Genomic DNA, 14137 nt, shown 5'->3' on the forward strand with positions numbered 1-14137 from the left:
TGATCATCCACAATCAGTACCCCGTTCCTGCCTTCTCCCCATATCCCCTAACTCCGCTATTTTTAAGTGTTAATAGTGTTAATATGCGGGGATCGCTGGTCGGCGTGGACCCGGTGGGCCTTATGGGCCTGTCCCACAGGCGACTCTTTAGGCGACAGCCAGGGACTAATTTTAATGGAATTCTCCTACGATACCTGGCGACAACCCACGAAAACACGTCCGTCAACCTACGGCAGCAAAAATTGTCACCAGTGTCGCCGAAAATTTTTCAAGATGTTAAATATTTTGTGGCAGTCGCATGTAGTCGCCCAAAAAATCGCTTAAGTGGGACAGGCCCATAAGGGATAAACTAAACTAAAAGGTGCAAGGATAGGACAGGCTTAGAGGGATACGGGCCAAACACAGGCAGGTGGGACAGGTGTCGATGGGAGGCGTTGGTCGGTGTGGGCAAGTTGGGCCGAAGGCCCTGTTTCCACGCTCTATGACTCTATGTCTCTATAACCATTAGAGTAAAATACGTTCATAAACACGTTGAGCTGTAAAACAATTTAAGGCCTCACTGTTTTGGAGTTTCTGGCATCCTTCATGAAGTTCTCCGCCAGCCGCACATCTTCCTGCACTGTGTCTCCCGTCACGTTCCTCAGCGAGTTCAGATGATCCTGCACTTTGACACACATCCGGTCAATCATCTGTTGACAAAGAACAGGGTTCGTCCAGTTCAGTTCAGTTTATTGTCACGTGTACTGAGGTACAGCGAAAAGCCTTTGTCGTGTGCTACACAGTCAGCGGAAAGACAATACATGATTACAATCGAGCCATTTATAGTGTATAGATACACGATATGGGAATAGTGCAAGGTAAAGCCGGCAAAGTCCGATAGAGGATAGTCCGGATAGAGGGTCACCAAAGAGGTAGATAGTATTCGTGCCTACTATATTCCGTTGTGCTGATGCAAAACAAGAATTTCATTGTCCTATCTGGGACATATGACAATAAACTCTCTTGATTCTTGATTGTTGATTCTAGTAGTTCAGCACTGCTCTCTGGTTGTGGTAGTATCATAAGGTCATGAGTGATAGGAGTTTCTTATAGAAACATATTACAAGGACTGGACACGCTAGATGCAGGAAAAATGTTCCCAATGTTGGGAGAGTCCAGAACCAGGGGCCACAGTCTAAGAATAAAGGGGAGGCCATTTAAAACTGAGATGAGAAAAAACGTTTTCACCCAGAGAGTTGTGAATCTGTGGAATTCTCTGCCGCAGAAGGCAGTGGAGGACAATTCACTGGATGAATTTAAGAGATAGTTAGATGGAGCTCTCGGGGCTAGTGGAATCAAGGGATATGGGGAGAAGGCAGGCACGGGTTACTGATTGTGGATGATCAGCCATGATCACAATGAATGGCGGTGCTGGCACGAAGGGACAAATGGTCTCCTCCTGCACCTATTTGCTATGTTTCTATGAGTAGAATTAGCCCATCAAGTCTACACCACCATTCAATCATGGCTGATCTATCTCTCCCTCCTAACCCCAGTCTCCTGCCTTCTCCCCTTTACCCCTGACACCCGTACTAATCAAGAATCTATCCATCTCTGCCTTAAATATGTCCACTGACTTTGTCTCATAGCATTCTGTGGCAAATAATTCCACAGATTCACCACCCTCTGACTAAAGAAATTCCTCATTCTCTTCCTAAAAGAACGTCCATTAATTCTGAGGCTATGACCTCTTGCCCTAGACTCTCCCACTGTGAACCCAGGATGGTTCAGTTGCCTGATTACAGCTGGGAAGAAACTGCCCCTGAATCTTGAAGTGTGCATTTTCACACTTCTGTACCTTTTGCCTGATGGAAGAGGGTGCGACCCGTCTTTGATTAAGCTGCTGGCCTTGCCGAGATAGCATGAGGTGCAGATGGAGACAAGGGAAGGGAGGTTGGTTTGTGTGAAGGTCTGTGCTGCGTCAACCCTGGGTTCAAGGCTGCCTTCAGAACATCAAGATCGGCACGTCAAATCAGCACCTCAAGAAATCAGTCAAGTAAAAGATCTTTCACTTGAGTTAAGGGCCTGTCCCACTTTCACGAGGTAATTCACCAATTCTCCCGATGTTTTCCCCTCGATTCAAACTCGCAGAATGTTCGTAACGAGGTCGTAGGAGTTCGTAGATATATCGTAGTGGCTCGTTATGCTAGCCGTAGGTACTCGTGGCATCAGGTAAGTCGGGATGTTTTTTTGCAGCCCAATAAAAAATGTCCATGAGTTAAAAAAATGGTTGGGATGAAAGAAATTGCAACTTTTTACTCGTAAGGAGGGCATCGAAATAGTCGTGGGAATTCGTAGACATACTCGTAGCAGTTCGTGAACATAGTCGTGGAAGGTCGTAGACGTTCGTAGATAATCACGATCCTGGTCTTTTTTTTTAGGTCCTTTAAACTCAGCAGAGGTTTTGAATTAAGTCGTGAAAGTGGGACAGGCCCTTTAGACAGACACAAAATGCTGGAGTAACTCAGCGGGACAGGCAGCATCTCTGGAGAGAAGGAATGGGTGACGCTTCGGGTCGAGACCCTTCTTCTGGCCCTTAAAAGACATTCTTTTTATCAGAGATACAGCAGGAATACAGGCCCTTCGGACCACCCCCAAACACTAGTTCTAGCTTACTCACGAGGAACAATTCACAGAAACCAATTAACCTACAAACCAGCACGTCTTTGGAGTGTGGGAGGAAACCGTAGCACCTGAAGAAAACCCACACAGGTCACGGGGAGAACGTGCAACCTCCGTACAGACAGCATCCGTAGTCAGGATCGAACCCGGGTCTCTGGCGTTGTGAGGCAGCAACTCTACTACTGCGCCACAAATTCAGGGTCATATTTCATTGAACTAAAAAGTGACGTCACGGTTACTAATTAGTGCTGAAGCAGGTCGATACGATTTTGGTGTTTAAGAGGCTTTTAGATGGGCAATAGACAATAGGTGCAGGATCAGGCCATTCGGCCCTTCGAGCCAGCACCACCATTCACTGTGATCATGGATGGTCATCCACAATCAGTACCCCGTTCCTGCCTTCTCCCCATATCCCTCGATTCCGCTATCTTTAAGAGCTCTATCTAACTCTCTCTTGAAAGCATCCAGAGAATTGGCCTCCACTGCCTTCTGAGACAGAGAATTCCACAAATTCACAACTCTCTGGGTGAAAAGGTTTTTCCTCATCTACATTCTAAATGGCCCACCCCTTATTCTTAAACTGTGGCCCCTGGTTCTGGACTCCCCCAACATCGGGAACATGTTTCCTGCCTCTAGCGTGTCCAATCCCTTAATAATCTTATATGTTTCAATAAGATCGCCTCTCATCCTTCTAAATTCCAGTGTATACAAGCCCAGACGCTCCATTCTTTCAACATTTGACAGTCCCGCCATCCCGGGAATTAACCTCGTGAACCTATGCTGCACTCCCTCAATAGCACGAATGTCCTTCCTCAAATTTGGAGACCAAAACTGCACACAATACTCCAGGTGTGGTCTCACTAGTGTCCTGTACAGCTGTAGAAGGACCTCTTTGCTCCTATATTCAAATCCTCTTGTTATGAAGGCCAACATGCCATTAGCTTTCTTCACTGCCTGCAGAACCTGCATGCTTGCTTTCAAGCAAGCATGCAGGTACAGCAGGCGGATGTGCAAGGAATGGAAATATATCTGCAGGCAAAGGAGATTAGTTTAACCTAGCATGATATTCGACCATTGAGGGCCGAATAAATTCCTGTGCTGTACTGTGCCAATAAATTGTCTATCCCTCAATTTCCATTCTGTAATCTAATAGTACTGTTACTGGAAATTTATCATTTCAGATTCACTTTTAGAAACTGCATTCCTAAAGAAGTCGGGATGAACGGCATAATCCCTTCAAACAGAGTCTGAAGGAGAGTCCCGACCCAAAATGTCGCCTATTCCTTTTTCTTTAGAGATGCTGCCTGACCCGCTGAGTTACTCCAACAATTTGTGCCTTTCTTCAAACTATTGCTACTTTTAAAATCTATTTAAGGGCGGTAGAGTCGCTGCCTCACAGCGCCATCCTGACCATGGGTTCGATCCTGAGTGCTGTCTGTACGGAGTTTGCACGTTCTCCCTGTGACCTGAGTGGGTTTTCACCGGGTGCTCCCGTTTCCCCCCACACTCCAAAGAGGTGCCGGCTTGCAGGTGGATTGGCTTTGGTAAAAATTGTAAATTGTCCCAAATGTGTGTAGGATAGTGTTCGTGTACGGGGTGATCGCTGGTCGGCGCAGACTCGGTGGGCCAAAGGGGTTGCTGCTGCACTGGAGAAACAAAGACATAGGAAATAGGTGCAAGAGGAGGCCATTCGGCCCTTCGAGCCAGCACTGCCATTCAATATGATCATGGCTGATCATCCAAAATCAGTCTTGATACCCCTTGATTCCTTTAGCCCTAAGAGCTAAATCTAACTCTCTCTTGAAAACATGTATCTCTGTATCTCTAAAGTGTGACGTTTGCAAACTGTGCCTGTGAGGTGGTTGCAGGTTTGACTGCATTCATACCTGTTGGGTGGTACTGGTGACAATTCCTTGTTGCAGCCGGTAGGCCTGTTCCTGGAGGTACTTCCTTGTCTCATGATTCCGTAGAAGATAATTCTCGATCTGCAGTGAAGATGGAAAAACAACATGGCGCTGCATTTAACACCAAGGAACTGCGGATTTAGTTTAGTTTTAGTTTAGAGAGAAAAAGCTCAGAACAGGCCCTTCGGCCCACCGAGTCCGCACCGGCCGGCGATCCCCGCATATTAACACTATCCCACACACACACACACACACACCAGGGACAATTTACAATTTTTTTACCCCCAAAAGCCAATTAACTACGGCTTTTGGAGTGCGGGAGGTAACTGGAGCACACCGGGGAAAACATACGCTGGTCACGGGGAGAACGTACAAGCTCCGTAAATGCAGCGCCCGTGGTCAGGATCGAACCGTGGTCTCTGGCGCTGTGAGGCAGCATCTCTACCGCTGCGCCACTGTGCCGTATAACGGTGAGTGTGAGTGGTCGGAATCTAACCATATATTTTGAGTCATTACCTGTTGTTCAAGACAAAAGAAATTTAGATCGGCACGGTGGCGCAGCGGTAGACCTTAACGCGCCAGATGCCGGGGTTCGATCCTGACCACGGGTGCTGTCTGTACGGAGTTTGCACGTTCTCCCTGTGAACTGCGTGGGTTTTCCCCGGGTGCTCCGTTTCCTCCCACACTCCAAAGACGTGCAGGTTTGCAGATAAATTGGCTTGGTATAATTGTAAACTGCCCCTAGTGTGTGCAGGATAGTGTTAGTGTGCGGGGATCGCTGGTCGGCGTGGACTCGGTGGGCTGAAGGGCCTGTTTCCGCGCTGCATCTCTCAACTAAACTAAACATGGGTGAGGCTGCAGTTATTCCATGTTCGGCTTTGGCCGTCCTCCTATGGGGAAGATGCCATTAGGACGGGTGGCTTACATGGAGTCAGAGTTGGGATATCTTCTGCTGCCATCGTAAGAGACTGTGGCTGAGTCACTTGAGACACAGAATGGAAACAGCGAGAGAACGAGTTTACCTTTTGCAAAGCCTCCTCGGTTTTTTCTGGATTAGCCTTCAATGCCTGTGAAGCGTCATTGACGGGAATAGGCATGAACCTCAGAGTATAATTCCTGCAAAGCAGAATCGCGGGGTTAATATCAATCACCACTTATCCCGATTACAGGTCCACCTCTAATTTTCCAGCGACTGGTGGTTCGGCACCTCTTTAATCAGGACCAAAGTACGAGATCTCACTTGAAATCCCCCCAGAAATCCCCCCTAGTTTCAGAGATACAGCGCGGAAACAGGCCCTTTGGCCCACCGGGTCCGTGCCGACCAGCGATCCCCACACATTTACCAAGCCAATTAACCTACAAACCTGTACGTCTTTGGAGTGTGGGAGGAAACCGAAGATCTCGGAGTAAAACCCACGCAGGTCACGGGGCGAACATACAAACTCCGTACAGACAGCGCCCGTAGTCGGGATCGAACCCGGGTCTCTGGCGCTGCATTCGCTATAAGGCAGCAACTTTACCGCTGCGCCACCGTGACCGCACCGTGAGGCGGCTGATCTCAACCTCATCGGGACTTCCGCGGCTGATCGGCGGGTGGAATTTGCCCCCCTGCGGCCGGGGCTCTGGAACGCCGGCAGATCAGTTCCCATAGCCGACTCCCGAGGCTGACATTGCGGGCTGATATGTCGCCCCCCCCTCTCCCCCGGGCGGCCTAGGTGGAACGTCCGGTACCGTTGGACTCCTCTCGGAGGCCGTGACCTCTGTCGGTCCGGCAAAACGGATAATCCGGCAAGGCTCTGAAACCAAGGGTGCCGGAAAACCGGTGGTGGATCTGCACAAGAAGACCTTGATAAATAAATGTTCAACCCCCTTTTTGGTAGATTCTCAACTGAGCCAGAACATGGTGGACTCAATCTGACTCACGGCATTGAGGACAAGATGAGTTGAGTTCAGTTTATCTTCACGTGTACCGAGGTACAGTGAAAAGCTTTTGTTGCGTGCTAAACAGTCAGTGGAAAGACAATACACGATTACAATCGAGCCGTCCACATTCCACAGATACATGATAAAGGGAATAACATGTATAACGTTTAGTGCAAGATATAGCCAGTAAAGTCCGATCAAGGATAATCCGAGGGTCACCAATGACGTAGATAGTAGTTCAGGACCGCTCTCTGGTTGTGGTAGGATTCAGTTGCCTGATAACAGCAGGGAAGAAACTATCCCTGAATCTGGAGGTGTGCATTTTCACATTTCTGTACCTTTTGCCCGATGGGAGGGGAGAAGAGGGAGTGGCCAGGGCGCGACTCGTCCTTGATTATGCTGCTGGCAAGTGTAGGTTAATTGGCTTGATAAAACTGTCCCTAGTGTGTGTAGGATGGTGTTAACGTGCGATAATCGCTGGTCGGCGTGGACCCGGTGGGCCGAAGGGCCTGTTTCCGTGCAGGATATCTCTAAACTAAACTAAACTATTGCAGAAGCAAAGAAATGCAGATGCTGGTTAATAGACCAAGGGGCATAACGTCCTTGTATTCAGTTGGCAGGCTCTCTCTGAACCCCATTTTATCTCACCTCTCGGGCCAGCTGCCATTTTTACCAGTCCTCTTTTCTATTAATTTCTATCAACATAGATAAAAAATAATTCTCTTTTGTCTTAATTTCACCTATTGATCTGGCTGGGTCTCTATTCCTTGGTACGCAGGAGGCTGAGGGGTGATCTTATAGAGTTGTAGGAAATCACGGGGGGATTGGATACTGTAGATGCCCAGGGGAGGGGGATCGAGAACCAGAGGCCATAGGTTTAAGGTGAGAGGGGAAAGATTTAATAGGAACCCGAGGGGGCAACTTTTTCACACAGAGGGTGGTGGGTGTGTGGAATGAGATGCCAGAGGAGGTAGTTGAGACAGGGGATGTAACAATGTTTTAAAGACATTTGGACAGGTACATGGTTGGGGAAGGTTTAGAGGGATACAGGCCAAACGCGGGCAGGTGGGACTAGTATAGATGGGGCATCTTGGTCAGCATGGGCAAGTTGGGCCGAAGGGCCTTTCCATGCTATATGATCCAATGACTCTATCCGTCACGCTGTCGCAGCGTTAGAGTTGCTGCCTTACAGCAAATGCAGCGCCGGAGACCCAGGTTTGATCCCGACTACGGGTGCTGTCTGTACGGAGTTTGTACGTTCTCCCCGTGACCAGCGTGGGTTTTCTCCGGGATTTTCGGTTTCCTCCCACATTCCAAAGACGTGCAGGTTCGTAGGTTAATTGGCTTGGTAAACTGGCTTGGTAAATGTAAAAATTATCCAATATAAAATTGTCCCAACTTCCAGTATAAGTCCCTGGCGGACTCTCTGGAAGGTACAAGGTATCCTCCAAAGCCTCCTGGCATCATCCTCTCAACTCCAAGAGTAAGCCAGCTTGCTTCTATCGCAGGAGCAGTGTTTAGGTGACATTTTAATACTCTTCATAGTCTTCCAGCACACTGTGGCTTTTAGGCTTTTAAGGGGCTGTCCCACTGTACGAGCTAATTCAAGAGCTCTCCCGAGTTTAAAAAAAAATCAAACTCGTGGTATGCACGTAGAATGTACGTAGCAGGTGCGTCGGAGCTCGGGACGTCACTTAGCGGCTCGTAGCGCTAACGTCAGGTACTCGGGAAACGCGGTAAGCTCGTGAAGACTCGTGAAGATTTTTCAACATGTTGAAAAATGTCCACGAGAGCCCCGAGTACCTTGTACACGCTAGAATTTAGAAGATTGAGGGGGGATCTTATAGAAACTTACAAAATTCTTAAGGGGTTGGACAGGCTAGATGCAGGAAGATTATTCCCGATGTTGGGGAAGTCCAGAACTAGGGGTCACAGTTTAAGGACCGAGATGAGAAAATCATTTTTTACACAGAGAGTGGTGAATCTGTGGAATTCTCTGCCACAGAAGGTAGTTGAGGCCAGTTCATTGGCTATATTTAAAAGGGAGTTAGATGTAGCCCTTGTGGCTAAAGGGATCAGGGGGTATGGAGAGAAGGCAGGGATGGGATACTGAGTTGGATGATCAGCCATGATCATATCGAATGGCGGTGCAGGCTCGAAGGGCCGAATGGCCTACTCCTGCACCTATTTTCTATGTTTTCTACGTTTACCTACGAGCGGCCATTACCGTAATTATCTGAGTTCGATTCAGGGGAAACTCGGGAAAACTCTTGAATTATCTCGTACAGTGGGACAGCCCCTTAAGGGCCTGTCCCACTTACGCGACTTTTTCGGCGACTGCCGTAACCCGTCATAGGTCGCCGAAAATTTCCAACGTTTTGAAAATTCAGCGGCGACCAGAAAGATGCTACGACCCTTTGGGTGACTAGGAGACTACTCACGACCAGGCGACAAGTCGCGGGGTGAAGCCTGTATGGTCGTGAGTAGCCGCCCAAAGAGTTGTACCTTGTTCTGGTCGCCGCTGGATTTACAACATGTTGAAAATTTCCGGCGACCTGTGACGACCTATGACGGGTCCTGGCAGTTGCCGAAAAAGTCTCGTAAGTGGGACAGGCCCTTTAGAGATACAGCGCGGAAACAGGCCCTTCGGCCCACCGAGTCCGTGCTGACCAGCGATCACCCCGCACACTTAACACCAGAGATAATTTTACTATTTCAGAAGCCAATTAACCTACAAAGAAGTGAGGGGAAATTGGAGCACCCGGAGAAAACCCATACGGGTCTCGGGGAGAATGTACAAACTCCGTACAGACACCACCTGTAGTACGGATCGAACCCGGGATTCTGTAAGGCAGCAACTCTATCGCTGTGCCACCGTGCTCCCCGGTCGACATCAGCAAGTTGGGTCAAAGGGCCTTTCCACGCTATATGACTCTATTAAACACTTAGAAAAATAGGTGCAGGAGTAGGCCATTCGGCCCTTCGAGCCAGCACCGCCATTCAATGTGATCATGGCTGATCATCTAAAATCAGTATCCCGTTCCTGCTTTTTCCCCATATCCCTTGATTCCTTTAGCCCTAAGAGCTAAATCTAAATCTCTTTTGAAAACATCCAGTCAAATGGCCTCCACTGCCTTCTGTGGCAGAGAATTCCAGAGATTCACAACTCTCTGGGTGAAGAGGTTTTCCCATATCTCAGTCCTAAATGGCCAACCTCTTATTCTTAACATTACTCTATCTGTATCCTCCAAAGCCTTCCTTTCAACTTCCAGAGTAACCCAACTTGCATTTAACACAGGGGTGGTGTTTAGTTCACATGTTCATAAGTGATAGGAACAGAATTACTGTAGGTCATTCGGCCCATCAAGTCTACTCCGCCGTTCAATCATAGCTGATCTATTCCTCCCTCCCAACCCCATTCTCCTGCCTTCTCCTCATAACCTCTGCACCCATACTAATCAAGAATCTATCTATCTCTGCCTTAAAAATATCCATTGAATTGGCCTCCACAACATGCTGTGGCAAAGAATTCCACAGATTCGCCACACACTGACTAAAGAAACTCCTCCTCATCTCCTTCCTAAAGGAACGTCCTTGAATTCTGAGGCTATGACCTCTGGTCTTGGACTCTCCCACTAGTGGAAACATCCTCTCCACATCCACTCTATCAGGCCTGATATTGATATGTGGCGCTGTGAGGCAGCAAATCTATATTAAGACTCTTCGTGGTGTTTCAACACACGTTTATCCCTCGAGATTGGACCAATATTTATTATCTGGCAGTAGTTAGTGTGTCGTTGCAGAATAGAATTATCTATTGATGCCCCCCCCCCTCCCCCCGTACACCAGTGACTGCACTTCAAAAGGAATTTGATTGTCGTGAAGTGCTTTGATCTGAAAGGCTTTGCAATAAATAATCTTCCTTCTATTACAGATGAAACATGTTCACAAACACCTCTAAAAACATTGGAAAAGGAGTTGGATCAAGAATTCTCGATAGAAACAGAAAATAGGTGCAGGAGCAGGCCATTCGGCACTTCCAGCCAGCACCGCCATTCATTGTGATCATGGCTGATCGTCCCCAATCAATAACCCGTGCCTGCCTTCTCCCCAATATCCCTTGATTCCACTGGCTTCTAGTGCTCTATCTAACTCTCTCTTAAATCCATCCAGTGACTTGGTCTCCACTGCCCTCTGTGGCAGGGAATTCCACAAATTCACAACTCTCTGGGTGAAAACGTTTTTTCTCACCTCAGTCTTAAATCCTCTCCTATGGAATCCTCTCCTATGGAATCCTGGTGTGGTTTGCCAGCTGTACTGTGGCTGAGAGGAGGGCGTTGCAGGGAATTATAAAAACTGCGCAGAACATTACAAACGCCCAACTGCCCTCCTTGGATGACATATATAGGGCCCGATCCTTGCGCCGGGCCACAAATATCAAGCAGGACACATCCCACCCTGCCAACCACCTTTTTACTCTGCTACCCTCTGGGAGGCGATTCAGGACTCTGAAAGCTCGCACCGGTAGACTAAAAAATAGTTTCTACCCATGTGCGATAAAAGAGCTAAATTCCAACAGAGAATGCTGGGGAAGCAAAATGTAATTCCAAGAAATGCTGCCAAATTCTTTTAAATTCTTTTAAATTCTTTTAAAATACCTATTTATTTTTTACTAATAAGTGTACATATGTGTTAATGGTTTGTATTTTTTATTTATTTTTTATTTTTTTATTTATTTTTTTTTAACCGGAGGAGATGTAATGGAATTTCGTTGCACACTATTGTGCAATGACAATAAACGTATTCATTCATTCATTAAATGGCCTCCCCTTTATTCTAAGACTGTGGCCCCTGGTTCTGGACTCACCCAACATTGGGAACATTTTTCCTGCATCTAGCTTGTCCAGTCCTTTTATAATTTTATATGTTTCTATAAGATCCCCCCCTCATCCTTCTAAACTCCATGAAAAGTAAATATGATAAATATGATAAGTAAAACTCCATTTGGTATGAAATTCCATCCTGAACCAACCTACCGCAACCAGAGAGCAGTCCTGAACAATTATCAGACGATCCTTGATCGGACTTGACTGTCTTGCCCTTGCACTAAACGTTATTCCCTTATCATGTGTCTGAGTGGCTCGACTGTGATCATGTATTGTCTTTCCGCTGACTGGTTAGCACGCAACAAGAGCTTTTTACTGTACTTCGGTACACGTGACAATAAACTAAACTGAACTGAAAGAAAATAAATTCTTCTCTTTGAAATAGTTTAGTTTTAGAGATACAGCGCGGAAACAGGCCCTTCGGCCCACCGAGTCCGCGCCGACCAGCGATCCCTGAACACTAGTACCATGACTCCAGTGTTCATCCTTTGAATAAAATGATTATGTGCCTATAGGATAGATGTCGGGGGGAAGATAAACTCCCATTCCCACACTGACCTTTCTGTCCTGGGCCTCCTTCACTGTCAGAGTGAGGCCCAATGCAAATGGGGGGAACACCACCTCATATTTCACTTGGGCAGCTTGCACCCCAGCGGTGTGACTATTGATTTCTCCAACTTCACAAAACCCTGGCAACCGTCCCTTCCCCACCCAATACATTGCACCAGCTTCAAGTCGTCTTGTTGAGTCTCATTGTCGGTAACTTGTTTTCACCTCGCCCACAGCTAACAATAACCTGTCTCCTTTATCATCGTTACTTTCTTTGCATATGTTTCGTTTGTACTATATGTCTCTATATCACCGTCTATATCTCCATTTCCCCTGACTCTCAGTCTGAAGAAGGGTCTCGACCTGAAACGTCACCCATTCCTTCTCTCCAGAGATGCTGCCTGTCCCGCTGAGTTACTCCGGATTTTTGTGTCTATCTTCGGTATGGATATTGATTTCTCTAACTTCAAGTAAACCCTTGCATCCCCTCTCTCTCCATCCCTCCCCCTTCCCTGGTGGCAATACAGGTTCACTGTTGTCCTGTTGAGTTTTTGTGCCTGTATCACTCACTTTCACCTATCCCACAGCTAACATCCCCACACTCCGAAGATGTACATGTTTGTAGGTTAATTGGCTTGGTATGAATGTAAAATTGTTCCTTGCGTGTGTAGGATAGTGTTAACAAGTGGGGATCGCTGGCCGGTGCGGACTCGCTGGGCCGAAGAGCCCGTTCCCGCTCTGTATCTCTCAAAAATTAAAAACAATGGACTCCACCTTTCCACCTTCCCTTATTCTTATTCTTGACTATGGAGATGTTTGCATTACCTTAAAGGAAACAGATGCGGTAAGTGTAGATTAGTGAACGCATTTTTAATGTTTATTGTGGAGCTTCGACTGAATCAAGGAACTACCGGTAAATACTTTTAAAAAACCTGCAAGATCAAATTCAACTTTCAACTAATTCATGAAAACAAAAACAATTGTCCCTGACCAACAGACAAGTTTCAGTATTAAGGGCAGCAAGGTGGTGCAGTGGTAGAGTTGCCGCCATACAACTGCAGAGACCCGGGCTCGATCCTGACTACGGGTGCTGTCTGCACGGAGTTTGCATGTTCTCCCAGTGACCTGCGTGGGTTTCCCCCGGGTGCTCTGGTTCCCTCCCACACTCCAAAGACGTGCAGGTTTTGTTGGCTAATTGGCTTCGGTAAAATTGTAAATTGTCTCTAGTGTGTGTGGGATAGTATTAGTGTGCGGGGTGATGGCTGGCGCGGACTCAGTGGGCCGAAGGGCCTGTTTCTGTGCTATATCTCCAAACTAAACCATTCCGGTCGTCCCGCGAACCCTCTCCACGCCAGCCCCCTCCAGCCCTCGTTCCCCGGGGGAGGGGGCACCTCCTGCAGCTGAGACAGTGAGACACCCCCCTCACCTCCCCACGGATCTTTCTACCGGGTCCGCTGCCAAAGTTACAAAAGTTCACCGAATAGTCCTCACCTTTGCCTGCCGCCGTACGTGGCAACATCACACCCCACCACCCCCCTCACTGGGTCCCCCCCCCACCCTGTTCTCAGCTCCCCTCCCCCCACATGATTAGTACAGGTGTCAGAGGTTACGGGGAGAAAGCAGGAGAATAGGGTTAGGAGGGAGAGACAGAGCAGCCATGAGTTGACTTGATGGGCCGAATGGCCTAATTCTGCTATCAACTTATGACCGTATGAATTTTCGGGCGTTCACGGTGGCGCAGCGGTAGTGTTGCTGCCTTGGCAACAGATGCAGTGCCAGAGACCCGGGTTCGATCCCGACTACAGGTGAAGTCTGTGCGGAGTTTGTACGTCCTCCCACGCCCTCTGAGGCAGGGAATTCCACAGACTCACAACTCTCTGGGTGAAAAAGTGTTTCCTCATCTCCGTTCCAAATGGCCTACCCCTTTTATTCTTAAAACTGTGGCCCCTGGTTCTGGACTCCCCTGACGGGATTGCTCGGGGAGCCCGCACTGACTCAACAGTGTGGCTCAGGGGTAGACGCACAATCACTAAACCGGTTGCACTCATGAGCTCACAGCTCCAAAGGAAGAAAAGTCTGCCCGTGTCACCTACTTTTCCAGAGCCACGGCTATGTCCTGGAAGCCCTGAGCGGTGATATTGTTCTTGTCCCAGATCACCGTCCTGTTGAAACAGAGACAACAGCATGTCAGTGAAACACTTCGATATCTGTTCA

General features: G+C 47.9%; 1 protein-coding gene across 4 annotated transcripts in view; it reads right to left on the reverse strand.

The window, feature by feature from the left end:
* Nucleotides 1-14137, reverse strand: part of carmil1 (capping protein regulator and myosin 1 linker 1) — a 320941-nt gene that overhangs the window by 66508 nt on the left and 240296 nt on the right. For all 4 annotated transcript variants that reach the window (XM_033014174.1, XM_033014166.1, XM_033014169.1 and 1 more), the window contains exons 22-25: nucleotides 14017-14085; nucleotides 5588-5681; nucleotides 4548-4646; nucleotides 561-689 (exon numbers count right to left, since the gene is read on the reverse strand). In XM_033014174.1, the coding sequence (XP_032870065.1) occupies nucleotides 561-689; nucleotides 4548-4646; nucleotides 5588-5681; nucleotides 14017-14085 (391 nt within the window). The remainder of the gene's footprint in view (nucleotides 1-560; nucleotides 690-4547; nucleotides 4647-5587; nucleotides 5682-14016; nucleotides 14086-14137) is intronic.

Source organism: Amblyraja radiata, chromosome 2 (genome assembly GCF_010909765.2).
Source record: "Amblyraja radiata isolate CabotCenter1 chromosome 2, sAmbRad1.1.pri, whole genome shotgun sequence".
In the NCBI taxonomy this organism is placed as follows: Eukaryota; Metazoa; Chordata; class Chondrichthyes; order Rajiformes; family Rajidae; genus Amblyraja; species Amblyraja radiata.